At 48.6% G+C, this 26,451-nt stretch overlaps 1 protein-coding gene and 1 pseudogene across 1 annotated transcript in view; both read right to left on the bottom strand.

Moving 5' to 3' along the window:
• Positions 1 to 26,451, bottom strand: part of Armc9 (armadillo repeat containing 9) — an 87,857-nt gene that overhangs the window by 5,817 nt on the left and 55,589 nt on the right. The window contains exon 19 of the mRNA XM_048344540.1: positions 26,201 to 26,256. Coding sequence (XP_048200497.1) covers positions 26,201 to 26,256 — 56 coding nt within the window. The remainder of the gene's footprint in view (positions 1 to 26,200; positions 26,257 to 26,451) is intronic.
• On the bottom strand, positions 7,245 to 9,206 carry LOC125350066 (annotated as a pseudogene).

The raw sequence follows: 26,451 nt of genomic DNA on the forward strand, positions 1-26,451 counted from the left end.
CTACTGTGCTTTTAAAGAAGTAACAATTCAGAAAACAGGAGAAAGAATGTTTCCTAATTCATTTTCTAAAGTTAGTGTTACTCTGGTACCAAAATCACAGAGATTGTATAAAAAAAAAAAGAAGAAAGAAAACAAATATCCTTCAGGAATATAGCAAAGAAATCCTTTAAAAATGGGTTGAACTTGATCATAATATATCATGCATCCCTTTGTATGTAAAAAAAATAAAAGAATGGAAAAAAGTGGACTGGAGGCATGGCTCAAGTGATAGAGCACCAGCTCCAAGAGAAAACTGAGACCTCAGGCCTCAAGTTCAAGCCCCAGTACTAGCACACACGTGTGCATGCATGCATGAGTGCTTGTACACACACAGACAGGGAGATGATTAGGTCTAATTCTAACAAAATATTACAAGAAAAGAGAAGAAAAAAGAAGTTATAAGATATATGCTGAGTATTTAAGCGTGGCGATGAAATCAGAGGATCTAAATGAATGGAGAAGCATGGCTTGTTCGTAAGTTGCGATATTCATCACTGTTAAGATTCCAGTGCTCCCCAAGGTGTTAAAACAGATTCAGTGCAGCTTGTTTATTTGTTTTTGTTGCCTGTCCTGGGGCGTGGACTCGGGGCCTGAGCACTGTCCCTGGCTTCCTTTTGCTCAAGGCTAGCACTCTGCCACTTGAGCCACAGTGCCACTTCCGGCTTTTTCTATATATGTGGTGCTGAGGAATCGAACCCAGGGCTTCATGTATATGAGACGACCACTTTACCACTGGGCCATATTCCCAGCCCAGATACAGTGCAACTTGTATCAAAGCCCAAGCGAGTTTTGTTTTTGTTTTTTTTTTTTTGCCAGTCCTGGGGCTTGAACTTGGGGCCTGAGCACTGTCCCTGGCTTCTTTTTGCTCAAGGCTAGCACTCTACCACTTGAGCCACGGCGCCACTTCCGGCTTTTTCTGTGTATGTGGTGTTGAGGAATCGAACCCAGGGCTTCATGCATGCGAGGCAAACACTTTACCCTTAAGCCACATTCCCACCCCAAGGTTTTTTTTTTTTCTTCTTTAAATAGACATATATCATTATTCTAAAATTTCTATGGAAAGACAAAGGAACGAGAAAGGCTAAGACCATTTGAAAAAGATGACAACCTACTCCATGGTGGGCAGTGACACATTCCTGTAACCCCAGCCCTTGGGGGAGGGGCTTCAGTTGAGGACAGCCCAGGCTTTGCGGGGCGCTCAGCCTCAAGGAGCCCTGGTGCTTGCTGCAGGTGAAGTCAACATGGCGAGGGGAGGAAGGGGAAGGCTCACTAGGGCTGCAGCCAGGCTCCCCTCAGGCATCCCCCCCGCCCCTCCTCCTGATCCAGTCACAGGTGGAGAGTTCCGTTCACGGCCATGGCTGCGCTAGGCCCTGTCCGTCCTCTTCTTCGGGGAGGGGAGCTGGCCAGGGCTAGCGGGCCTGCCACCCTGGAGGCCTGCTAGGGGTTCCCTAAGGGTAACGTACGCATGGCCCCTGCCCGGGCCCCTCGGCACTGGCCCTGGAAGATCCCCAGCTTGGCTGGAGCTGACTTGATCAAGAGCGACATCGTAGGGATCGGATAGCGTGTACACACTGGTTTATTTATTTTTGGAAAGTGACTGCTCGTGGGGACGCAGGGCGGGGGCTCTGTGCGCGGCGAGTGGCAGGCTCTGGACCCGTGTGGCATTTCACGCTTGTCCAGGGAGCAAGCCCCGGGGGGTAGAGGGGGGCCGGCTGGAAACGGGTCCGCGCATCACAGTTTCACAGAGATACTGGTGACAGCCACTCTCCCTACCAGGAGGAAACACAGCCCTGAAGAAACACAACAAATGTCCACATTCCATTTCCAAGGGAAAGATGCCAAGGGCTGACGTCAGCCATTACCAGCACAGGTTATTTCTTTACCCGGACAATCGGGACATATGTGAGGCCCCATTCACGGGCAAATCAACCTATACATACCCATGCCGGCTAAAGCAAGCAATAAGAGATTTATACTTGAGAGCAGGAGACAATGGTTTACGCCTGTCATCCTAGCTGCTTAGGAGGCTGAGATCCGAGGATGCAGTGTGAAGCCAGCCCAGGCAGACAAATCCATGAGACTCTTATCTCCAATGAATCAGCAAAAAGCCAGAGGTGGACATATGCCTCAAGTGTGGGAGCAAAATAAGGCAAGTGAGAGGACATGGCTCTGAGTTCAAATCCCAGTACATACAGATTCACTTATTTACTGAAATGTGGGTTTTTGTTGGTCATGGGGCTTGAACTTGGACTGACCATTGCCCCAGAGTTCTTTCACTCAAGGCTAGCGCTCTACCACTTTGAGCCACAGCCCCACTTCTTCTGGCTTTCTGTACTTAAATGGAGATAAGAGTCCATGGACTTTGCTGCCTGGGCAGGCTTTGAACCATGATCCTCGGACCTCAGCCTCCCTGAGTAGCTAGGATTACAGGCCTGAGCCAGCAGTGCCTAGCTCAGATGTGTTTTTTAAAGTTGAAACATTTCTTTAATTAAAAGTACCTTATAATTATGCCCATTAGGACTGACAGGCCCTCTCTAACCTCCTCAAACACTACAGTTCCTGCATTTGGACTGTGTATATGTGAGACATTAATACCAGGGACCTGGGCTACAGCTTAGTAATGCTGGCAGAAAGAGAACAGGAAGAGCCAGGGGCTTAGGGCTGACTGATGAACTCGCAATGTGCACACTGCTTCTCCTGCTTCAGTTTCTCTACTGTGACACACAGGCAAACATGCGGTGCTAACCAGAACACAAGACCAGTCTAAAATGTAGTGTGGTAAGAAAATGGGTGTGAACATCATCACCTGAGGAGAGTACTTAAAAAGTTTTGTATTGAAGCTGGACACCAAAACCACCAAAAAGCCATAAATGGAGCTGTGGCTCAGAGTGGTAGACTGCTAGCCTTGGGCACAAACGCTGAGTTCAAGCCCAGGGACTGATACACACACACAGACACCCCACAAGTTTTGTATTGAGGTTCTCATTCAGGAAGATGTGACTCTTGTCAATGACTCAGTGTCTCTAATAAACAGAATCACCTGCAGCGTCTTATATCCCCTAGATCAGGACAGCTCCACGCTGCAGTCACTGTCACGAGTGGACAGGAAGCAGGCATCCTCAGGGCTTGGACACGGAAGGTCCAGAAGGCTGCCTGAGGCCGGGGTGGCCCGATAAGGACCTGCCAGAACTGAGTAAGGCCCGCTGCGACTTTTGAGTGCTGAGTGAACTCAAACAAGCTGGAGGTGAGGGGGTTTGGTGGGAACAGTGGCTCGGGTGTGCTAGCAGGGAGGACGGGAGGTGCCTGCCGGCCAGGTGCACGGCGTGCCTGGCGGATGGGGCACTCACAAACGCCCGGGACGCACAGCACTTAAAAATCCACTCTGTGAAGCAAGGCAGTGGTGAATACAAAAAGCCTTCGAGAATAAATGCCTTCCTAGGGTGGGTCTTAAATACCATTGTTGGAGGAATTTACTAAAATTACTGCCTTTATGTAGTTGGGCAGAATGCATCAGATTACCAATCTGGGGAAGCAGAGTGAGAACTGAGGCTCCAAGATTAAATATGCGTCCGGAGAAAGGCCCTGGAGACGAGACGCATTTTAGATGTTCTAATGCGAGGCTTCTGCAGAGTGGCGTGCGATCTTATGACACTACAAGATGCTTAACTGGAGGCTTTCGATACATAATACCCCGGCCAACCGACTCAAAGCAACTGGCCTGAATACAAACCGAGGGGCTGGGGTTGAGCACTAAATGCACGGGAAAAACTCCGATCCCTGCAGATGAATGCGGAGGGCAGACTGGGCGGGAGTGGCTCACACATGGCCCAGTGAGAGCAGCCGGCGTGCTCTGCCACTCCAAAGAATTAGGACTTCTTGGAGGTGTAAACTTGAGACGCTCCTTGCAGCACTGAGTTGGAAACTTCATTCTTTGGAAAACTCCAGGAAAGTCTTCCTCATGGGAGAGCCGGGTGGACCGAGGTGACCAGGCCTGGCACTACAGGCGGCCATTTCCCTGGTGGGCAGGCGCTGTCCGGTCGGCATGCCCCCCTGCTCAGGCTGTGGAGGTGAGCCAGCTCCGATACCTCCCGGGCTCTGAGATGACAACTCAGTCATGGTGCCCGGTGGCTCTGGACATCTGCTTCCTCATTCACAAAATGCTTCCCAAGCTATGCCAGCTGGTTTAACCACTTGACCAGTTCATTAAATACCCACAGGGTGAAAGCCAGAGACCCTAACCAGACTCCCAGCTGTCCAATTTGCTGAAGTCCACGTTAGAAAGTCTGGGAGTGCCTGACTACAATTCCAGACTTTATCAGGTGAAGCTGAACAAAGAAATGTTTAAGAAGGGGTCATGTGGCCGGGGCCCTGGTGGCTCACACCTGTAATCCTTAGCTACTCCAGAGGCAAGATCTCAGGACTGAGGTTTGAAGCCAATCCAGGCACCCTAGGTGTAACGATGGTTTCAAATATCATTATTTGGCCAACTTATGTTGGGGATCATCTGTCAAAATCTATGAATTGAATTTAATGGTAGGAACCAAAAGGCCTTCTTAATGTCAGTAATTAGAGAATATGACCAGGCTTTTTTTGAGTTTTAAATGTTTCTGAAAAAAAAAGTCAGTTGATTATCTTTCTCTTCTGCTGGTGGCTCACACCTGTAATCTTAGCTACTCAAGAGGCTGACACTTGAAGATCATGCAAAGCCCGTGAGACTCTTATCTCCAATTAGCCACCAAAAAGCTAGATCTGCAGGTGTGGCTCAAGTGGTAGAGTGCCTTAAGAGAGCAGGCTAAGTGAGAGCAAGATACTCTGTTGCCTCTCTACTGGCACAAAAAGGGGTATGTGTTAGGGATCATGCCTAAGGACGAAAAGGTTCAATCCTCTTTGGAGAACAATTTGGCAGGATCTAGAGGAAACCTTTGTGTCCCTTAACGAGTGAGTCAATGGCCCCGGGTGAACTTTGCCCTCCTCAGAGGAGGAAGAAACGCAGGGTGGCTTGTTCTTACGGTAGCGCTACAGCTGCACGATGGACGAGGCAGTGTGCTAGGGATAACCTGCTCATGTTTACTGCTGAGTGACAAACACAAGTTGGTAAATGATTCATATACTATTAAATAACATGTAAAATTAGAGGTCTAAGCTAAGTGGGAAAGTGCTTGTCTGATGTACAAGGCCCTGGGTTCAATCCCCAACCCTGCAAAACAAACAAACCATAAACACGATGCACATAGATCCAGATGGATCTGGAAAGCACAGAATCATACAGCTACTTCCGGAATCTGGGGCGGGAAGCGAAGGAGAAGGGATATATCTTAAGGTGGCTATTATTTTCTGTGGTTTCTGGAAAGTCTAAAAAGATTCCTTAGGGGCTGGGGATATGGCCTAGTGGCAAGAGTGCTTGCCTCGTATATATGAAGCCCTGGGTTTGATTCCCCAGCACCACATATATAGAAAACGGCCAGAAGTGGCGCTGTGGCTCAAGTGGCCGAGTGCTAGCCTTGAGCAAAAAGAAGCCAGGGACAGTGGTCAGGCCCTGAGTCCAAGGCCCAGGACTGGCCAAAAAAACAAAAAACAAAAAACAATAAAAAGATTCCTTAGGTCAAAAACGAAGTGATCATATCCCTCCATGCCCTCCCCCTAAGAAGATGGCCCGGTGGCCACGTGCAGGACAGGGCACCAGGACCGGAAGTAGGCAGTCTGCAGAGAGAGCAGAGATGAGGCTAAGGCTGCAATGGAAAGAGAAGGAAATGAAAGATGCAAGGGACTTTCAGGCAAGATGAGTCACAGCATCTTGTCACCGTCTGGAAGACAGTGACAGGAATAGCAGAGGAGAGAGCCCTGGGGCTCAAGGCAGGTAGGCCACTCACGAAGCTCACTAGGGTACACTCACACCGAATACCAGGTCCAGGGGCTGCAGGCCAGGACAAGCTGCCCAGCTTGCATTAGTCACCAGATGGCCCACTCAGAGAAAGCACAGCGTTTGTACAGAGTGGTCAGGCCCCAGGTAAGGTCGCAGTCTACACAGGGTGAAGGGTAGCTGGATGTATGGGCCCCTCTGTACGGGATCCACACAGCTCTCTGGTGATGGCCTTGAGGCTCAGCTGAAGTCCCCCAAAGGGCCAAGCTCAGGCAACAACTTATGGATCTTACCTGGCAGCTTTAGTTCTCAGTGTAAACCAAAAGAATGGCACTCTGTCCTGTCCATCACGAGGCTAATTGTGTCTTTTCGGATGTCTTCCAATCGCTTCTCTCCATGTGATAACTGCATTCCTATTTGCTTATCTGGCTAAGGTTTGCTCTCTCTCCACAGAATGTCTTTATTTTGTTTACTTCTATCTCCATAGGGCCTGATGGAACGTAAGTAGATCATGCATTTCTTCTCTACAGAAATCAGGTGCAGAATGTGACACATTTATAAAACCCAGTAATGTCAGGACACTGGAATTTCAGCATGTGGGAGGCTGAGGCCTGAGGATCAGAAGTTCCAGGCCAGCAAGGGTTACATAGGAGGATCCTGTCTCAAAGAAAAGATAAATGAAAAAGATAAGCCCAGATTTTAAAAACAGACCACGAGGCCACAGGCAGGAAAACTGGGTGTTTAAACCCAGCCTGGGCTACACAGTGAGTTCAAGGGCAGTCTGAGCTACACACTGAGGCCCTGTCTCAATAAACCAAGAGCTGGGAATGTAGTTCAGTGGTAGAGCACTTGCCTAGCACACGCAAGGTATGGGTTCAGTCCACAATACAGCAAAACAAACAAACAAAAAGCAACAACAAACATACACACACAAAATGAGAAAATCTGTTGGTAACGAACCTGTATTATAGACACTAGGAATGAGAAATGCATCAGTGAAGAGTTATACATGTACACACACACATACCCTTTCCCCTAGTTTCTTTACAAGGATTAAGACAAAATGCTGAGCTGACAGCAAGTATAGATGCACTATATATGGCAATCAGAGTACAAAAGAGGAACAGAAATGGAGCCAAATAGATGTGAAGTTCTTACGCTTTTTGAGAAAAAAAATCAGCATTAACTCAAAGGAGATTATGACAAGATGCATGTTGGTTTTTTTTGAACCCATGTTGGTTTTTGTTTTTTTTTTTTAAAGACACAATACACATTTTATTGGTGCATGATTTTACTGGAGCATGATTAAAGTGGGGGTGAGTGCGTGGCTTGGTGAGGGGGGCCCTCATGAGTGCACGGCTCATCACTTAGCCAGAGCACCCCAATTCGGGATGTATTTGACTCCATGGCCATCAGGAATGAGGCGCTTCTCAGCTACCATGTCTTCAAGCTCATCCGCGTTGAACTTTGTGAAGCCCCGCATTGTGGAGAGGTGGATCTCCTGACGACCTAAACTTGGCCCTGCGTAGGGCCTCAGTCACGTGTTCTTCATTCTGCAGCTTGGTGTGTATGGACATGACTACCTGGCCAATGTGAGCCCTGGCCTGTACAGTGCCCTGGGGCTTCCCGAAGGCGCCCCACAGAGCTGTCTGAAGCCTGTCAGCCCCAGCACAGGACAACATCTTCTGATGCGAATGACACGGGAAGGGGGCCGTCACACTCGAAAATGAAGGCCATCTTTGCCATGTACTTGTTAGCACAAATACGAGCAGCCTCCAGGGCTTCAGGGACACCTTGTGTCCACAAAGTGGGAACTCATCCACTTTTGCCTTCTTCCATCCTGGGTCAAAGATGCAGATTTTGGCATCAGGGGCACCTCGACAAAAGTGAGACTTTGAGTTCGGCTTTTTCTTTTTCTTGCCAGTCCTGGGGCGTGGACTCAGGGCCTGAGCGCTGTCCCTGGCTTCTTTTTGCTCAAGGCTAGCACTCTACCACTTGAGCCACAGCGCCACTTCTGGCTTTTTCTGTGTATGTGCTGCGGAGGAATCGAACCTAGGGCTCCATGTATGCTAGGTGAGCCCTCCACCACTAAGCCGCATTGCCAGCCCACGGGTACAGCTTGTTCTTATAATACTGGTGTCATCATGGGTCACCGCCCTGCCCAGTGAACCAATGTTTTTAAAAAGCGAATAAAGCTAAAAAGCTAGAAATTAAAATAGTGCACTAAAAGTATGTGTTTAAGGAAGTAGGTCCGTGGCTCAACCTTGAGCAAAAAAGCCAAGGAAGAGCACAAGGCCCTGAGTTCAAGCCCCAATATCACCACAAAACAAAAAACAAAAAACAAACAAACCCCAGAAAACCCAAACAAGAAAAAAACACACCCCAGTATGTGTTCGTTTAGCATGGGACAAAGAGGGTTTGTTTTTGTTTTGTGCTGGTTGTGGAGTTTGCGCTCAGGGCCTGGGCACTGTCCCTGAGTTTTTTTTACTCAAGGCTAGCACTCTGAGCCATAGCTCCACTTCTGGCTTTTTGGTGGTTAACTAGAGCCAAGGGTCTCACAGACTTTCCTGTTTAGTCTGACTTTGAACCATGACCTTCAGATCTCCACCTCCAGTGTAGCTAGGATTACAGGCAGGAGCCACCAGTGCCCGGCTAGTATTGCATTTTTAAATGTCAAATGATAATGATTTGATTTGATAGACTGAAATAAACTTATTAATATATCTCACTATATAGAACGTACTAGTATTCCAACAACTTGTGGTAACAGGTAAAACTTACTACTTCAGCATAATTTAAAAAAAAATTAAGTGAGGGAGGAAAAATGTTTATTGTAGACCCATGGATTGATCTTTTCTGCATGTCTCCAAGGAAACAGATATTAGACAAATAGGATTTGTAACTGCATAGGAATTACCTTGTTTTGAGGCATCTCCTGTGTGTTTCCGTAGAAACCAGAGTGGACCTAAGGGCAGCAGCCATGAGTCACCTGGGGGCCGTGTACCCAGACATGGTCTGGTGCTGGGAGAAGCTGAAAAGGTACCAGAAAAATGCCAGTGCCTCACTTGGGAAACCCTAGTTTCCTTACTGACTTGGTTGAATAATGGAAAAGCCTTGCAAGTAATGTCAACATAACACAGACATTTCTCTGCTAATGAGGTAACGGTCTGCCCACCCCAAGGCCAGCGGCTGGCTGTCCAGGAGGGGAGGCCGTCAGCGGAGGGGATGCACGGAGCGAGCTGCAGGCCCTCTGGCCTTGCCGGTCATGTATGAAGGTGAGGAGGGGAGAGGAGGCCCGGGCCTCCATAGGGGCAGGGGACACAGGAAAAGCTGGCCAGGCCTTTCATGTACCTCACATCCAAAATCTAAAACTACCGTTTCCCACCAGTCCCATTTTCCCAGCTACTGAAAGTCAAAGTTCCCAGCCCTGGCTCCCGATGACGCCCCTTTAGCTCCCCACACTTCCTGGCTCCACCTCTGGGGCATTCTCTAGCTCAGGCAAGTTCAGCCCGCTCCCCACAAGCCTGCAGAGAGGCACGCCGGGTGCACAGGCTCTCCCGCCAGCCTGAGTTTAATCTCATTCCTATCAGTAACGGCCCTGGGCCTCTGAGGTTCTCTAAACCTTGCTCTCTGCATCCAAAAAAACAGGATTAAGAACAGCCCTACTTAAACTCTGGTGACAAACGCCCTTAATCCCAGAACTCAAGAAAGTTCAGCAGGAGACTGTGAATTCTGAGGCCCAGCCTGGGCTATGCAGTGAGACTTTGTGTACACACGTATGTACACACACACACACACACACACTCACACACGCCCTCCTCGGCAGGGTGGCATGAGAGAAAGCAAAGCTCCTATCACGGCGTGCTCACACTTTTGGGCCTCCTGGGTCTCCAGTGACCTTGAACTCTGATGTTAACTGAGTCTCACAGGCACTGCGCTGCTTGCTCTCCTCCCTCTTCAACTCACAGATCCCGCTGGGGCCTGGTTCTTGCTGGTGTTGCTGCAACTTACCTAACTGCTGGCTGGCTCGTGGCTGGGTGCTCCAGCCTGGGACACCACTCTCCTACGGACATCTGGGTGGGTGCTCACGCCCACCACTCTCCACGGACATCTATCTGCATGGGTGCTCACGCCCACCGCTCTCCACGGACATCTATCTGCATGGGTGCTCACGCCCACCGCTCTCCACGGACATCTATCTGCATGGGTGCTCACGCCCACCGCTCTCCACGGACATCTATCTGCATGGGTGCTCACGCCCACTGCTCTCCACGGACATCTATCTGCATGGGTGCTCACGCCCACCGCTCTCCACGGACATCTATCTGCATGGGTGCTCACGCCCACCACTCTCCCACGGACATCTGCGTGGGGGGGGGGCTCACGCCCACCTCTCCCAAGGACATCTGGATATATGCTCTAACACTCTTCTGTTTGCTAAGTTTCTTCCTTCAGTTTCTCCTTTATTAGTTGGGGTGAAAACTAAGTGGGCCGATGTGAAGGTATGAGCAGACATGGTGGCAGTCAGTGTCTCAGCTCTGGAATGCCGGTGAAGAAGCAGGAAAACTGGGGGGGGGGGGGGGCGGAGGGCTAAAGACCAGGTAAGGTCTTCCGAGTCCTTCACGACGAGAAGATGAGGCTGGGATGTTTAGTGGGGTCAGGCTGCAGAAGTCCTCTGTTCCGAGGCTCTGGTGGGGACTTGCTGGTCCCTCCCAGGCCAGCCAGTTCCTCTCGACAGAAAACAATCTACCCTCCAGCCTGATTTTCTAAAACACTGGCCAATCCAGACTTCATACCCTAAGCACCTCCTAGTTACTGGACTCACATACCCAGTAGCCAGAGGCCACATAACAGGAGCAGCCTCTACCCCAGCACCTATGAGATGACCCAAACGAGACCACCCAACGTCTCCTTCCCAGCCTTGCCTGCGGTTTCCCACAGCAAAAACAACAGAGGCTCTAGCTGCTTTTCCTCCTCTCCCTCTGCCTCCTCACCATCCCTGCTCTTCTCCAGGGGACCCCGAGACGTCCCTGACTCTTGGGCACTGCTGAGTGACAGCATCCTTCCCGTCAGTCTCTGCTCATCTGCCAGCCTTACCACAGCTCTTGTTTTAAACTCCCGGGAGGCGGAACCCTCATCTAAGGATCCTCTAACGATGCATGCTTCCCCCAGAGCCAGAGGATGACAGGATGTAAGACACAGAGCCACTGTATTTCATGTTGCTGCCATAAAGCCGGGCACGGGGCCTGGAGGTGATTCCATGCTCGTGCTGCCGCCGCTGCTGCTGGTGCCAAGGAGGATGGTAAGTCATCTATCATATGGTTCCAGCTCTCTATCTGTTAGTTTCTTCACATGAGTCACATTTGTACTTGCTCATGTGTGAATTCATCACCCTGCAAGTGATTTGGGTACCAAGAAGATAAAAGGTAGCGACTCAAGTCATGGATTGGGTATTTAAACTAATTGTCCTGAAGACAATGGAGACATACTATGTTCATGGAATGGAACACCCCACTGAAAAAGCATCAGTTCTCTTCAAATTTATCTGTGGTTTAATGCAATCTGAATCACTTAGGGGCAGAAGGAAAAGAGGGAAAAGTAAAATATTCTTTGACTCATAGGGAAAAGGAAGCTATTCTAAAGAATCTAGGTAAAACTGTAAATTAAAAAAAATAAAAATATGCTTCTGTATAACTACTGTAGGCTAGGAAAATGAAAGTATGCCATCTTTCTCCGATTTTTACAGATATCAATGTTTATCTTATTATCTATGCCACAAGACATATTTGAACAGTATTATAATATCAGTTAAGTTGGACTATAATTTGGAAACCAATGGTTCAGAATTTAACTGAAAAAGATTTGAATATTTAAAAAATGTGATATAGGGCTGGGGATATAGCCTAGTGGCAAGGGTGCCTGCCTCGGATACACGAGGCCCTAGGTTCGATTCCTCAGCACCACATATACAGAAAACGGCCAGAAGCGGCGCTGTGGCTCAAGTGGCAGAGTGCTAGCCTTGAGCGGGAAGAAGCCAGGGACAGTGCTCAGGCCCTGAGTCCAAGGCCCGGGACTGGCCAAAAAAAAAAAAAAAAAAAAAAAAATGTGATATATTCTCTAAAAGACAGATATTTTGTTATAATTTTTTAAACTAGAAATTTAGAAGTCCCTGAGCTGTGGGGATGAATATACAGGAATTCTTTGTACTATTTTCCTTGTATGCGTATGTGTGTGAATCTAAAATTATCCATGCTCACAAGAAATGTAAAGACCCAGGCACTGACAAACCACAGGGAAGTAATCCTATCACCATGGCTAGAAAAACACACACAACGGCTTTGCCTGACTGACACTAGTGAATGCCCATCGGATGCCAAGGTGGCAAAGAAAATGGCATTATGCCACCTCCCAATGAAATAACAGCTTGCTGAATTAAAGACTAAGCTGCAAACCCAAGTGCAGAATGACACCTAGACTTGTTGCTTTGCCTGTATTCATTCAGGATCAATAGTGACTAATCATTCTGTAAATACCTGGCAACAAAAACCCAGTGAAATATTTAATGTGCTGCCACCTTTGCTGACGTCCATGCTTTAACCTGGATCACCTAGAGTACTGACAATTGCACAGAAGGGATAAAAGCAGTGACGGGTGCGGCTACAGATAACACAAATAGAGGAGTAGATACACAGATGTGTCCGTCACTTGTCACAGTGACAGAATACCTGCACACAAACAGAAGTGCTAACAGAGGAAAACTTGATTTTTTTTCCTCATGGTTTCAGAGGTTTCAAACCATGGTTGACTGGCTCCTCTGCTCTGGGTTTGAAGTGAGGCAGAAAAGCATGGTATCCAAAAGGTGTGGCAGCAGTCACTTCAGAGAAGAAAGGGACAAAATGTCCCCTTCTGAGGTACATGACATAGCCTCCTGACCTGCTTTCCTCTCAGCCATGCTGCCTATCAGCCTGTTTAGCTTTGAACTCATCAGTGGACTCACTGATCAATAGCAGCCTCAGGATTCAACGGTGCCAGCCACCAGCAGGGGACCAAGCCTTCAACACAGGGAAGCTTTATTTTATTTTATTGGGTGGGAGGAATCATATCCAAACCATAATAACTTACGTTAGGGAAGTGAGCGGAGTTTCATTTAAGAACGTTTCCCAAGCTAGGTGCCAGTGGCTCACACCTCTAATCCTTGCAACTCACGAGGCTGAGATCTGAGAATCGTGGTTGGAAGCCAGCTTGGGCAGGAAAGTCTATGAGAGACTCTTATCTCCAACAAACTACCAAAAAAAAAACCCCAAAAAACAAAAAAAACAACCTGGGAGTGGAGCTGTGGCTCAAGTGATAGAGTGCTAGCTTTGAGCAAAAAAACTCAGGGATAGCGCTCAGGCCCTTGAGGACTGGCACAAGAAGAAAAAGAATGTTTTTGATCTCATTAAACAAGCCTTTTGGACCACTTTTTCAATATTCTGTGTATGCAAGTAGGATGTTCAGATAAAGCCGTTCTGCCATGTGGTTATCTTGAGGGGAAGTACTGGGAAATAACGTGGGCTGCAACTCAAACCAGTCCATGTTCAAGGAAAAACCAACAGACAAACTGGCTAGACTTGGGTATGGGGCAGGCAGTTCCTCAGAAATTATTGCAGTAAGCCTGCCATTTCAAGGAAACAACCTATACTACTTGTTAGTAATAATAAAATTTAAACTTTCAAGAGAAAATACGGCTTGTTTTCGCCAGTGTGTGCTATATAGCCTCTCAATACCTAAAGAATTTTCCGTGAAATTAGTGGTGATATTAACTAATACAATTGTTTTTTGTGCTAATCCTGGCACAGGGCCTGTCCCTGAACTTTGATGCTCAAGAACAGCACTCTACGACTTGAGCCACAGATCTACTTCCAGCCTTTTGGTGGTTAATCGGAGATGAGTCTCACAGACTTTCTGGTCCAGGCTGGCTTTGAACTGTGATCCTCAGATTCAGCTTCCTAAGCAGCTAGAATTAGAGGTGTGAGCCATGGGTGCCTCGCTGATACTATTGCAAATTATGTGTGTATGTGTGTATGCGCGTGCACACACATGCACGTGGGCACGTGCATGTGGGCACTTGTGCATGTGTGATACTGGGACTTGAACTCAGGGACTTGCATTCTCTACTGGCTTTTTAACTCAAGGGCTGGTGCTCTACCATTTGAGTCATTGCTCCACGCTGGCCTTTTTGCTGGTTAATTGGATATAAGAATCTCACATGTTTCTGCTTGGACTGGCTCTGAACCATGATACTCAGATCTCAGCCTTAGTAGCTAGGATTACAGGTGTAAACCACCAGTGTCGGGCACTAAAGCAATTTTTTGATGAAGTATAATGAAATGTGTAATGAAACATTACACTGGTAAACTAATACTTTTCTGATGTCCAATTCATGGTAATACAAACTCATGCATGAATAAAAGCACTACTGAAAGCACAGAATGGGCAGGCAGCCAAGAGGAATTGTAAAGAATTTCTGAAAATTCACTCCTCCATAAAAGCAAGGAGAACAGAGCTAATACAGATAAAATCTGCTTGTTTCTGTTGATTCTGAAACTTCAGTTTCGAGTTTCTCTGTAAATTACGAGGTTTGCCGTGATCTGAGCAGTATTTATGCAAGCCAAATGGCCATCTCTCAGTAACAACAGAGAATGTCGCAGCAGTTAAGCTTGCCCTTTCCTCCCCTCCCGCCAGGCTCCCCAGCAGCCAGGAAAGCCCACAGCTCTGCCACCAAGGGAAACACCGGGAGCCTAGCGGTCACCCAGGGCAACAACACATTCTGTTCTCTGCATGCAGCATTACCCAGGAATAGCATTGTTTGATTGTCTGATAAATTTTGAAAATCCTCACAGGATTCTCTTTCCCCCTCCCTACCTTTTGCTCCTTCTCTCCCTTCCCTCCTCTCTTGCTTTCAGACACTTTTTTTTTTTTTTTTTGTCAGTTGTGGAGTTTGTCCTCTGGGCCTGGGCACTGTCCCTGAGCTCTTCAGCTCAAGGCTAGGGCTCTATCACTTGAGCCACAGTGCCACTTCCTGCTTTCTTTCTTTGAGGCAGGATCTAAATAAATGGGGTCTCCCCCAGCTTGTTATGGAGGATGGTCTCACACTTCAGTGGCCAAGCGATATTCCTGTCTCAGCCTGAGTAGTTCGATTATAGCAATATACCACCATGCCCTGAGAGTTTGTTCAGGGTCTATAATCGTCTCTCCAGGGCTTTGTCCTATGTTAACAATGCTTAAACATGCAAAAGAACACAAAAACTGGTTCTAAGAAAAGATCATCAAAAATAACAAATCTTTAGCTAGAGAGACCAAGAGACATGTCAAATATTTAAAATCAGGAATGAAAGTAGGACATGGGACATTTCTCAGGAATTTCTAGGAAACAAAATGTACAGCAAGGGAATGCAATGAAAAATTAGACCCCAAAAGGATACAGAGACTATTTCAAGAGGAAGTGTAAGAATTTTAAAATATGGCCAGACCTATGGTAAATAAAGAGATCAAAGATTTCTTTTTGTTTTGGCCAGTCCTGGGGCTTGAACTCAGGGCCTAAGCACTGTCCCTGGCTTCTTTTTTGCTCAAGGCTAGCACTCTGCCACTTGAGCCACAGCGCCACTTCTGGCTTTTTCTGTGTATGAGGTACTAAAAAATGGAACCCAGGGTGCCATGCTTGCTAGGCGAGCACTCTACCGCTCAGCCACATTTGCAGCCCCAGATCAAAGATTTCTTAAAGAGAAAAATTCCAGGTTCAGCAGATGCTTAGCACAGTCCTCACAATCTTCTGAACTAGGGAAGAATGCTTCCTCACTCACACCGTGAGGCCAGTATTATCTTGATAGAAAAATCAAAGCCATCGTGAATGACAGGCTGATATTCCTCATGAATATAGGCACAAAATACTAACAAATATAACAAATCAAATCAGTGACACATAAAAATTATAAATCATGATAAAGTGGAATTTAATGCAAGGGTGGCTTACCATATGAAAATTAAATAGTGTAATAAATCACCTATTAAAAATATGAAATAAAAACAAATAATCACCTCAAATGATGCAAAACAAGTATTTGATGAAGTCCAACTCTCAGAAACTAGAACTAGATAGGAACTTTCTCAACTTGACAGATGAGCATTTACCAAAGACCCATAGCTAACACCATACTAAAGAAGAAAGACTGAAAACACCAGTAAGATCAAGATCAGGAACAAGACAAAGATGTTCATTCTAAGCCTTCTGTAGCTAAGTTAGGCAAGAAAAGGAACAACAACAAAAACCATCCACACTGGAATGGAAAGGGTAAAACCATCTCTAGCCAGTGATAACACGGTGTTGAATATAGGAAGCCCTCCCCTAGCCCTCCACCAACCCAACAACTCTTGGGAGTTCAGAAGGTTGAAGGACACAAGGTCAACATGCAAAAACCACTACATTAATATATTCTGGCAATGAACAATCAGGAAATAAAATTCACAAAAATTAACAAATAGGCCAATAAATTTTAGTAACAGAGGAGTTTTTATTTATGGTTTCTGATTTCATACTGCAACTAGCCTTTAATAAACTCCCACTTTACTGGTTTTGAAGAACTACCAAGAAAAATACTCATCAGAAAAGGTGGGTAAAATGCTTTATCCCTTCTTTCAACTACACAAATGTGTGAGGCTGGATTTTTTGAGACTGGATTAAAAAAATCTTGTTTCAATCACAACAAAATATCAGAACAAATAGAATCCAAAGGCATACCTGAGAGTCCAACTGCCTTTTTCTAACCCATACTTTTAAAGAGATTTGCAAAAAATAAAACACAATGCTACTCTTTTTTTTTTTTTTGCCAGTCCTGGGGCTTGGACTCAGGGCCTGAGTACTGTCCCTGGCTTCTTTTTGCTCAAGGCTAGCACTCTTGCCACTAGGTCATATCCCCAGCCCCAATGCTACTCTTCTTAATTATTTGTTTTGGAAAATTTTTTTCATAAGAATATATCATTTGTTTTAATTTGCCATAGGTTTGAAGCAATAATAATTTAATAACACTAGTTAATATTATTACTAGGACTTGAATTTGGGGCCTTGAACTCTTTTTTTTGTTGTTGTTGTTGCCAGTCCTGGAGCCTGAACTCAGGGCTTGAGCACTGTCCTTAGCTTCTTTTTTTTGCTCGAGGCTAGCATTCTACCACTAAGCCATATTCCCGGCAGGGCCTTGAACTCTTGCTCAGCTTTTTGCCCAGGCTGATGCTTTACTATTTGAGCCACACCTCTCCTCCCAGCTTTTTGCTATTTGGAGATCACAGTCTTGAAGATATGTCTGATTGGCCTGGCTCTGCAGGATTCTCAGTCCTTAGCCTCTTGAGTATCTAGGATTATAGCTGTGTCACTAGTGCCAGGCAGGCTTCATTATTGTTATTTTTGGCATATAAGATTGAAGTAGAAGGAAGATTTATTCAGGACAGCAAACTGGGTGGCTCTAAAAGTACATCTTAAAGAAACTATTTTAGGGATTGAAGGCATGGCTCAGCCAATGAGTGAAACTTCAGGTATCAAGTTCAAGTCCTGGTCTTGGACCTAATTTTTTTTTTTTTTTAATTTTTGGCCAGTCCTGGGCCTTGGACTCAGGGCCTGAGCACTGTCCCTGGCTTCTTCCCACTCAAGGCTAGCACTCTGCCACCTGAGCCACAGCGCCGCTTCTAGCCGTTTTCTGTATATGTGGTGCTGGGGAATCGAACCGAGACCTTCATGTGTAGGAGGCAAGCGCTCCTGCCACTAGGCCATATTCCCAGCCCCTAATTTTTTTTTTTTTTAATGCTTGTTCTTGGTTTGAATTCAGGACCTTGTGCTTGCTGGGCTTGCTTGTTCAGCTGTCACTTTACCACTTGAGCCATGCTTCCAGCCTGGCTTCATGCTAGTTATTTTGGAAATGGAGTCTCATGGACTTTTCCTGGGCTGGCTGGGAACCTCGGTCCTTCAGAATAGATAAGAATACAGGTGTGAGCCACCAGCACCTGGCTTAGAAGTTCTGGGCTTTTATTTTTAAAGATTTGTAGCCAACAGTATTGGGTGTATTGGTCAGCTTTTCACTGCTGTGACAGAATACTTGAGGAGGAAAGCCACTTCAGCTCCCGGTTCCCAGGTGTTTCTGGGCTATGGGGTGGGAGAGAGCATGGCTGCGCTCATCGTCCCCCGGAAGACAGCCCCCAAGGACCACTTCTGGAAGACAGCCCCCAAGGGCCACTCCTCTCTCGCTGGTCCCACCTCAAGCCCCGCGAAGAAACACAAAGAGGCTCAGACTCACTACCTGTCAGAGAAAGGAAAGTTTCATGAAACACTGGGGAGTGGAGGTGTGACTCAAGGGAGCAAAAAAGCCAAATGAGAGCACAAGGCCCCGAGTTCAAACCCCAGCAATGGCATAAAACAACAACAAAAACCCTAGAGTTAGCACGTTACTACTATCAGACTGGGAAAAATATGAAATTAAGAAAGTACTTATTGCTGGTAGAGATACAGAAAAACACCTTCATGCTTTGCAAGAGATCTGATTAACAGACTTTTCTAGTACTAACAGGAATTTATTTTCTTTTTGGCCAGTCCTGCAGCTAGAACTCAGGTCTTGGGCACTGTCCCTGAGTGTTTGTGCTTAAGGCTAGCGCTCTACCACTTGAGCCGCATCTCCACTTCCAGCTTTTTGGTGGTTAATTGGAGATAAAGAGTCTCATGGACTTTCCTGCCTGGGCTGGCTTTGAACTACAATCCTCAGACCTCAGCCTCCTGGGTAGTAGGAGGAGCTACTGGCACCCAGTAGGAAAAAAGAACACAAAAAAACTTTAAAGCAATCTAGAAGCCAGATGCACAACTGTCATCCCACCAAATATTTGACAGGACCAGGAATTCGAGGTCACCCCAGGAAAAAGCTGTGAGACCCTACCTCAGCAAATAAAATCCCGAGGGCTAGGGGCATAAGTCAAGTATCAGAAGGAAAAAGGCATGCACACAGGAGGTGGTGAACTTGTGTCCCCTGGAGACACCTCTCCTGCCTCCCCGACCATATGCATCTTTGAACTCAGGGCCTCATACTTGTTAGGTAGGTGCTCTACCTTGAGCCATACCCTAGCTTTCATTCCAGGTACCTACCAACTAGCTGCCAGTATTAGGATAAATACTTTGCAGGCTTCTGTTTCTTCTTCCTTCACGCACCTAAGTGCTTGTATCCTCTCTCGTCTTTGCTGCTGGTCTCTAGATGACTGACAACCAAGCACAAGGCTAAGGGCATGCGCTGCCCGCTACCTGCCTGCGATCCTATCACCACTCGTTCAGTAGCTTTGTGAACATGACATGCCTCCTCTTTTCTCTGTGTTTCCCCTTCTACGGAACAGAAATAATGAGATATCTACCACTTGGGAACTGAGGGAAGGTGCTAGAACAGTGTCAGACACACAGTGATGCCACACGGTGGCAGTTCTGGGTCTCAGGATTATCAGAAGTTGTGGAGGTACTGTGAACCACAGATACGCCCAGAGACGCTTTGTTTTCCCTTCTCTTCCTGGTCCTTTCCTAGAACACTGTTTTTGTTCACGGCCCTTAAATATCTGTCCACTTAATAACTGACCTGGATTTGAGAAGTCTGAAGAGAAGGAAACTGCTGATCATACGATTGTCACTCACATGGCACCAACAAGTTAATTGTCCATGGCTGACTTGCCCTGGCACTGAAACCTGTTTTGTTAAAAAGGGAGAATGTTTGTCTTGAAATCGGTTTTCTTGAAGAGCACAGAGGGGCCTTTCATCTCCACGGAAAGCCAATTGGGAGAGGGACACAAGGAGCCTCACCTTCCCATGTAATAAGGAAACCCGAGCCACTTGGGGTGAAAACACTGGAGCCAGGCTCCTGAGCCTGGACTCGTCCGTTCATCATAAAAAGAAACTACACGAGGAAACAATTTCTTCACAGCACGAGCTGACACGCACTGCGCCCGCACCAGCGCAGTGTTTAAGTGGGTCTGGACGCTGCGGGCCAAGAGAGGAGAAGCAATTCAGAAACTCATAAAGCTGGGAATATGGCCTAGGGACAAGTGTGCTTGCCTCGTATACATGAAGCCCTGGGTTCGATTCCCCAGCACCACATATATAGAAAACGGCCAGAGGTGGTGCTGTGGCTCAAGTGGCAGAGTACTAGCCTTGAGCAAAGAGAAGCCAGGGACAGTGCTCAGGCCCTGAGTTCAAGCCCCAGGACTGGCAAAAACAAACACACAAAGAAACTAATGAAGCTACTGTCCTTCCCAGGCCATCCTCTCTCCCTCACCCTCCCTTCCCCTCCCCTCGACAATCCAGTATTACTGCCCCACTGCCCAGACTTTCCAGCAGCATTTGATATGCTCACATCTGTTTTGTCTCTGTGTGTGTGTGTGTGTGTGTGCGCGCATGCGTGCACAGAGCCAGTACTAGGACTTGAACTTGGGCCTAGGTGCTGTTCCTTAGCTTTTATACTCAAAGCTGGTGCATTACCGCTTACACCATACGCCCACTTCTGGCTTTTTGCTAGTTATCTGGAGATAGGAGTCTCATGGATTTCCCTGCCCGGGCTGGAAAACAGAAATAGAAATCCTCAGACCTCAGCCTCCTGAGAAGCTGGGATGACAGGCGCCAGCCCCTGGCATCCCGAATGACCTGCCTTAAGCCAAAGAAAAGTCCAACTTTCGCACCCCTGCACGCCTCCTGTCCTGCACGGCGGGTAGGGGTGTATCTTACCAGTGCCTCTTTCCTACGTCCCCCCTGCCGTGTTCACCCAGTGTGACTTTAACTCCATCAGGGCACAAAGTGGAGCGTCAGTTGCTCTCCACGCCCCCGCAGTGGCCGCCCTGCGTGCAGTTCTCACGAGGTGGACCCGGCTTGCCTGCACTCTTCCTACTCGCACTTCCTCATTCTGACTCCCCACTTTGGGCTCCCAAAGTCAACACCGAGGGCGTCGCCCTCCTCACCTCTCAGCTGTGCCCACTCGCGCACATCTGCACAGGCCAGCGCCCTTCTGTTTGCTCTGCTTAAAATCTTGTTCACATTAACTTTACCATTTTCTTTTTCAGTGTAAATTACACCCTAGGAGGCCTATAAATCAGAAGATACATTTTTAGCTGTGTATTTTTTGTTAAAAATTATCTTTAAGGGGCTGGGAATATGGCATATATATAATATCTTTTTTTTTTTTTTTTTTTGCCAGTCCTGGGGCTTGGACTCAGGGCCTGAGCACTGTCCCCGGCTTCTTTTTGCTCAAGGCTAGCACTCTACCACTTGAGCCACAGCGCCACTTCTAGCCATTTTCTGTATATGTGGTGCTAGGGGAATTGAACCCAGGGCTTCATGTATACGAGGCAAGCTTTCTTGCCACTAGGCCATTTTCCCAGCCTTATATAGCCTTAAATTGTTGTGCAAAGGGGTTTGAATCCAACATGTCAGTTTGTGAGTACAATGCATCTTGATCAAACTCACCCCTTCTATTGTCCTCCTCCATTTCATTCAGCCTCACTTCACCCATACATTAAAAAACAAGATCTTGGGCTGGGGATATAGCCTAGTGGCAAGAGTGCCTGCCTCGGATACACGAGGCCCTAGGTTCGATTCCCCAGCACCACATATACAGAAAACGGCCAGAAGCGGCGCTGTGGTTCAAGTGGCAGAGTGCTAGCCTTGAGCGGGAAGAAGCCAGGGACAGTGCTCAGGCCCTGAGTCCAAGGCCCAGGACTGGCCAAAAAAAAAAACCAAAAAAACAAGATCTTGGGGCTGGGAATGTGGCTTAGTGGTAGAATGCTTGCCTCGCATACATGAAGCCCTGGGTTCAATTCCTCAGTACCACATATATAGAAAAAGCCGGAAGTGGCGCTGTGGCTCAAGTGGTAGAGTGCTAGCCTTGAGCAAAAAGAAGCCAGGGACAGTGCTCAGGCCCTGAGTCCAAGCCCCAGGACTGGCAAAAACAAAACAAGATCTCCACGAGGCGCCGGTGGCTCGTGCCTGCAATCCTAGCTACTCAGGAGGCTGAGATCTGAGAATTGTGGTTCAAAGCCAGCCTAGGCAGGAAACTCATCTCCTATTAACCATCAGAAAACCGGAAGTGGTGTTGTGGTTAGAAGTGGTAAAGTGCTAGCCTTGGGCTGAAATGCTCAGGGACAGTGCCCAGGACCAGAGTTCAAACCCATGACTGACCAAAAAAAAAAAAAAAAAAAAAAGATCTCGCTGTAGCCCAGGCTCGTCTCAAACCCATCACGATCCTCTTGCATCAGCCCCGAGTGCTGCTATTACCACTTCACCCTGCTGAGCTCTGCCATTTTTTAAATTTTAGTATATAAGTGGGTTCAGATACAACTGGCTTTTTAACACATAAAGTCATTGCACTTTCAGAAACAAGAAAGAAAAACTAGATCTTGCATGTGGGGTCCTCTGGAGAGTTTCCAGGGTGGGGGCAGTGGGCTTGTGAGTGCAAACTTCAGCCCAGTGTGGGGCGAGGGGAGCACAGTCGCCCAGTGTGGGGTGAGGGGAGCACAGTCGCCCAGTGTGGGGCGAGGGGAGCACAGTCGCCCAGTGTAGGGTGAGGGGAGCACAGTCGCCCAGTGTGGGGTGAGGGGAGCACAGTCGCCCAGTGTAGGGTGAGGGGAGCACAGTCGCCCAGTGTGGGGCGAGGGGAGCACAGTCGCCCAGTGTAGGGTGAGGGGAGCACAGTCGCCCAGTGTGGGGTGAGGGGAGCACAGTCGCCCAGTGTGGGGCGAGGGGAGCACAGTCGCCCAGTGTAGGGTGAGGGGAGCACAGTCGCCCAGTGTGGGGTGAGGGGAGCACAGTCGCCCAGTGTAGGGTGAGGGGAGCACAGTCGCCCAGTGTGGGGCGAGGGGAGCACGAGGCCCCAGTGTGGGGCGAGGGGGGCACAGTCGCCCAGTGTGGGGCGAGGGGAGCACAGTCGCCCAGTGTGGGGTGAGGGGAGCACGAGGCCCCAGTGTGGGGCGAGGGGGGCACAGTCGCCCAGTGTGGGGTGAGGGGAGCACAGTCGCCCAGTGTGGGGCGAGGGGAGCACGAGGCCCCAGTGTGGGGCGAGGGGGGCACAGTCGCCCAGTGTGGGGTGAGGGGAGCACAGTCGCCCAGTGTGGGGTGAGGGGAGCACGAGGCCCCAGTGTGGGGCAAGGGGAGCACCGTCGCCCAGTGTGGGGTGAGGGGAGCACAGTCGTCCAGTGTGGGGCGAGGGGAGCACAGTCGCCCAGTGTGGGGCGAGGGGGGCACCGTCGCCCAGTGTGGGGCGAGGGGGGGCACCGTCGCCCAGTGTGGGGCGAGGGGAGCACAAGGCCCTCTGGTCTCTGGCTCACGCTGCAGAGCCAGGTCACTAAGCTGAGAATGGTGATTTGCTTTGTATCTAAACATTTTTTGGAAATTAACTGTGCATCAGTGGCTGACACCTGTAATCAATCCTACCTGCTCAGGAGGCTGAGATCTGAAGATTGAGGTTCAGGCACTAAGTGTGTGAGACTCTTATCTCTACTTAGCCAGCAAAAAGCCAGAGTGGAGATGTAACTCAAGTGGTAGAACACCAGCCATGAGTGAAAAAGCCAACGCCCCGAGTTCAAGGTTCGGTTCCTCAGCACCACAAAAACAGAAAAAGCCGGAAGTGGCGCTGTGGCTCAAGTGGCAGAGTGCTAGCCTTGAGCAAAAGGAAGCCAGGGACAGCGCTCAGGCCCTGAGTGCAAGCCCCAGGACTGGGGGGAAAAAGGCCCTGACAAGTAGTCTTGCTGTCTATTTCAGAAGGGTCACTTTAAGAGATGACAAGAGTACTACTGCCCCAAAGGCTCATGTTGATTTTCCTTTAGCATTTATCAATTTTTAACAGGTGGTTATAAAAGTAATGCCTGCCCTTAGCAAAAGCACATCCCCGGTGCCTGGCGCGCGAGTTCTGCATGGTGAGGGCTGTACAGCCCCATGACCTGCGTGTGTCAGGGTCAGTTTGTCCTTCCCTTCTATCTTCCCACTCAACCTCTTCCAGTAATTCCCTCAAAATTGGTTTCACAGCAAACGTTTCAAATTTCTGCATCGAGAAGCCGCAATTCCAGAGAACTGAAAGGCCTGTAGTTGCTTCCAAAGAAACACTGCCACATGCTGAATTCCCATCATTAAAGGGAGGAAGTAGCAATGTGGCTCAAGTGGTAGAGCGCTAGCTTTGAGCAAGGGGGCTCAGGGACAGCGCCCAGGCCCTGAGTTCAAGCCCCACAACTGACCAAAAAAAAAAAAAAAAAAAGTCAAACCAAACCGAAGCCAAGTAAAAATTCCCAAAGAATTACATGGGACAGGGGAGAAGGAGGCTCTTGAGAGGAACTTTTGGACAAGAAGTTACTGGAGGCAAATAATTAAAATATTTACATATAATTCAGAACAGTGTTGAAGAGCGAGGCATAGAAGTGGTATCTTCTGGGCTGGGGATATGGCCTAGTGGTAAGAGTGCTTGCCTTGTATACATGAGGCCCTGGGTTCAATTCCCCAGCACCACATATACAGAAAATGGCCAGAAGTGGCGCTGTGACAGCTCAAGGGGCAGAGTGCTAGCCTTGAGCAAAAAGAAGCCAGGGACAGTGCTCAGGCCCTGAGTCCAAGCCCCAGGACTGCCCCCCCCCCCCCAACAACAAAAAAAAGAAGTGGTGTCTTCTGCAGTCAAGAGCAGACTGGCTGTTTCTATCTTAAGGGCTGGGCAGCGCTGACCTCTGGGCACAAATGCATTTTTGTTTGGCCTACGGGCTAACAATGAGTTTTATGTTCTTACTATTTGAAAAAAAAAGAAAACCCCAACAACTTAATGACATCTGAAAATTATATGACACTAATTTCTTGTGTCCACAAATAGTTTTAGGGGAACACAGCCAGATTTCCCAACAGCTATTCTGTGTTGAAACAGACCATGTGACCTGCCCAGCCTAAAAACCTCCAATTCCCCTTTACAGAAGAGTCTGCGCGGTTCTCAGGCGGCTGGCCCACCTCGCTCTCTGCCTCTCGTGACCCAGTGGGCTCTGTGTCCCAGGAAGATCAAGGCTGGAGGTCAAGGTCGGCCAGTCCCACCACACTGGGGCGCCCACGGCTGCCACCTACAGCCCAGGAAGGAAATGGTAGCCCACCTCAGAGCCAGCACAGTGTTGCTGGGGGGGGCTCTTAGATGAATGCTTCCCCATCTGATGCCAGCAGGGAGCCCCACATTCAGGCATAGCAGACAGACTGCAAATACAAACAAAACACACCTTTCACATCCAAATAAGAGAAGCCCCTTCTAGCTGGTCGCCAGGGGCTCACGCCTAGAATCCTAGCTACTCCGGAGACAGATCTGAGGATTGCATTTTGAAGCCAGCCCAGGCAGGAAAGCCTGTGAAACTCTGATCTCCAATTAACCACTCTCAAAAAGCCAGAAGTGAAGCTGTGACGCAAGTGGTAGAGCACCAGCCTTAAGCACAAAGGCTCAGAGAGAGTGCCCCAGTTCTGAGTTCAAACCCCAGGACCAGAAAGGAAGAAGAAGCCTCTTTTAGAGGGAAGGCAAGGCACGCGTGATGAGGACAGGGTGTCTGCGGAGAGGCGGTGCATGCTGGCAGCTGGGAACACACCTGCTGCCCGCACACCACTCTGAGACTCCAATAACTTTGGAACCTCGGTCTGAGCGCCCGTGAGAGAAACGTTTTTCCCTGACCAAATCCGTATCAAAAGGCTAACAGAGGGAAAGCAGCAGCGCAGTAAGGTGGTTGGTTCTGCCAGCTCTGAGTCAACCCTAGGACCCCAGAGCTGGCCTCATCCACTGGTGGAGAGAGCTTCCCTCCGCTGGGGGCTGCCGCACCTCTGCTGTCTGCAGGAGTGGCAGAGGCCGGGACTCGGGCAGCCCATCCGGCCACCCCTGCACTTCCCACTGCTCCTTCCAGGGCAGGGAGCGCCTCGTTCCCCCCCATCAGGACTGGGCTCTGAGGTGCTGTGAGCAGCACGTAGCACAAGTTCTAAGGCTGCTGAGTCCACAGATGCTAGAAGCTTCCACCTCCTCCACTTGGGAACCCAGCCTTCGATCCAGGTTAGAGCATCCGATGACAACAGGCACTGGAGAGGCCCTGGAGGAGGCGGCCACCCACCTGGGACCCCATGCAGGAATCCCAGAAGTGCCACCAGCCAGCCGAGCCTCAGCGGCCCCCGAGCAGTGAAGAACAGTGAGGAACAGAGTGGAAGATGCACCCCCTGCACCGCTGACTCACCGCTCCCGGTAGAGAAGAGAAGGGGCAGAGCCCCCAACTTACCTCATCTTCTTCATCTTCATCATCATCAGACTCCAGAACGCCATCCAGCAGCTCTTCTGTGAAGAAGAGGAGGGCAGTGAATTCCCACAAAGCGGCAGCCGTGCCCTCGCGCTGTCAGCTACTGAGACACCAAGTGAAGTGACATCAAGATGGTCACACTTCGACCACTCCTGATCATGACCACTGCACACTTTTTCTTTAACTTCAAGGTTGATCTTGAACTTGAGATCCTCCAAGTGCTGGGATTAAAG

This window comes from Perognathus longimembris, chromosome 4 (assembly GCF_023159225.1).
Source record: "Perognathus longimembris pacificus isolate PPM17 chromosome 4, ASM2315922v1, whole genome shotgun sequence".
NCBI lineage: Eukaryota > Metazoa > Chordata > Mammalia > Rodentia > Heteromyidae > Perognathus > Perognathus longimembris.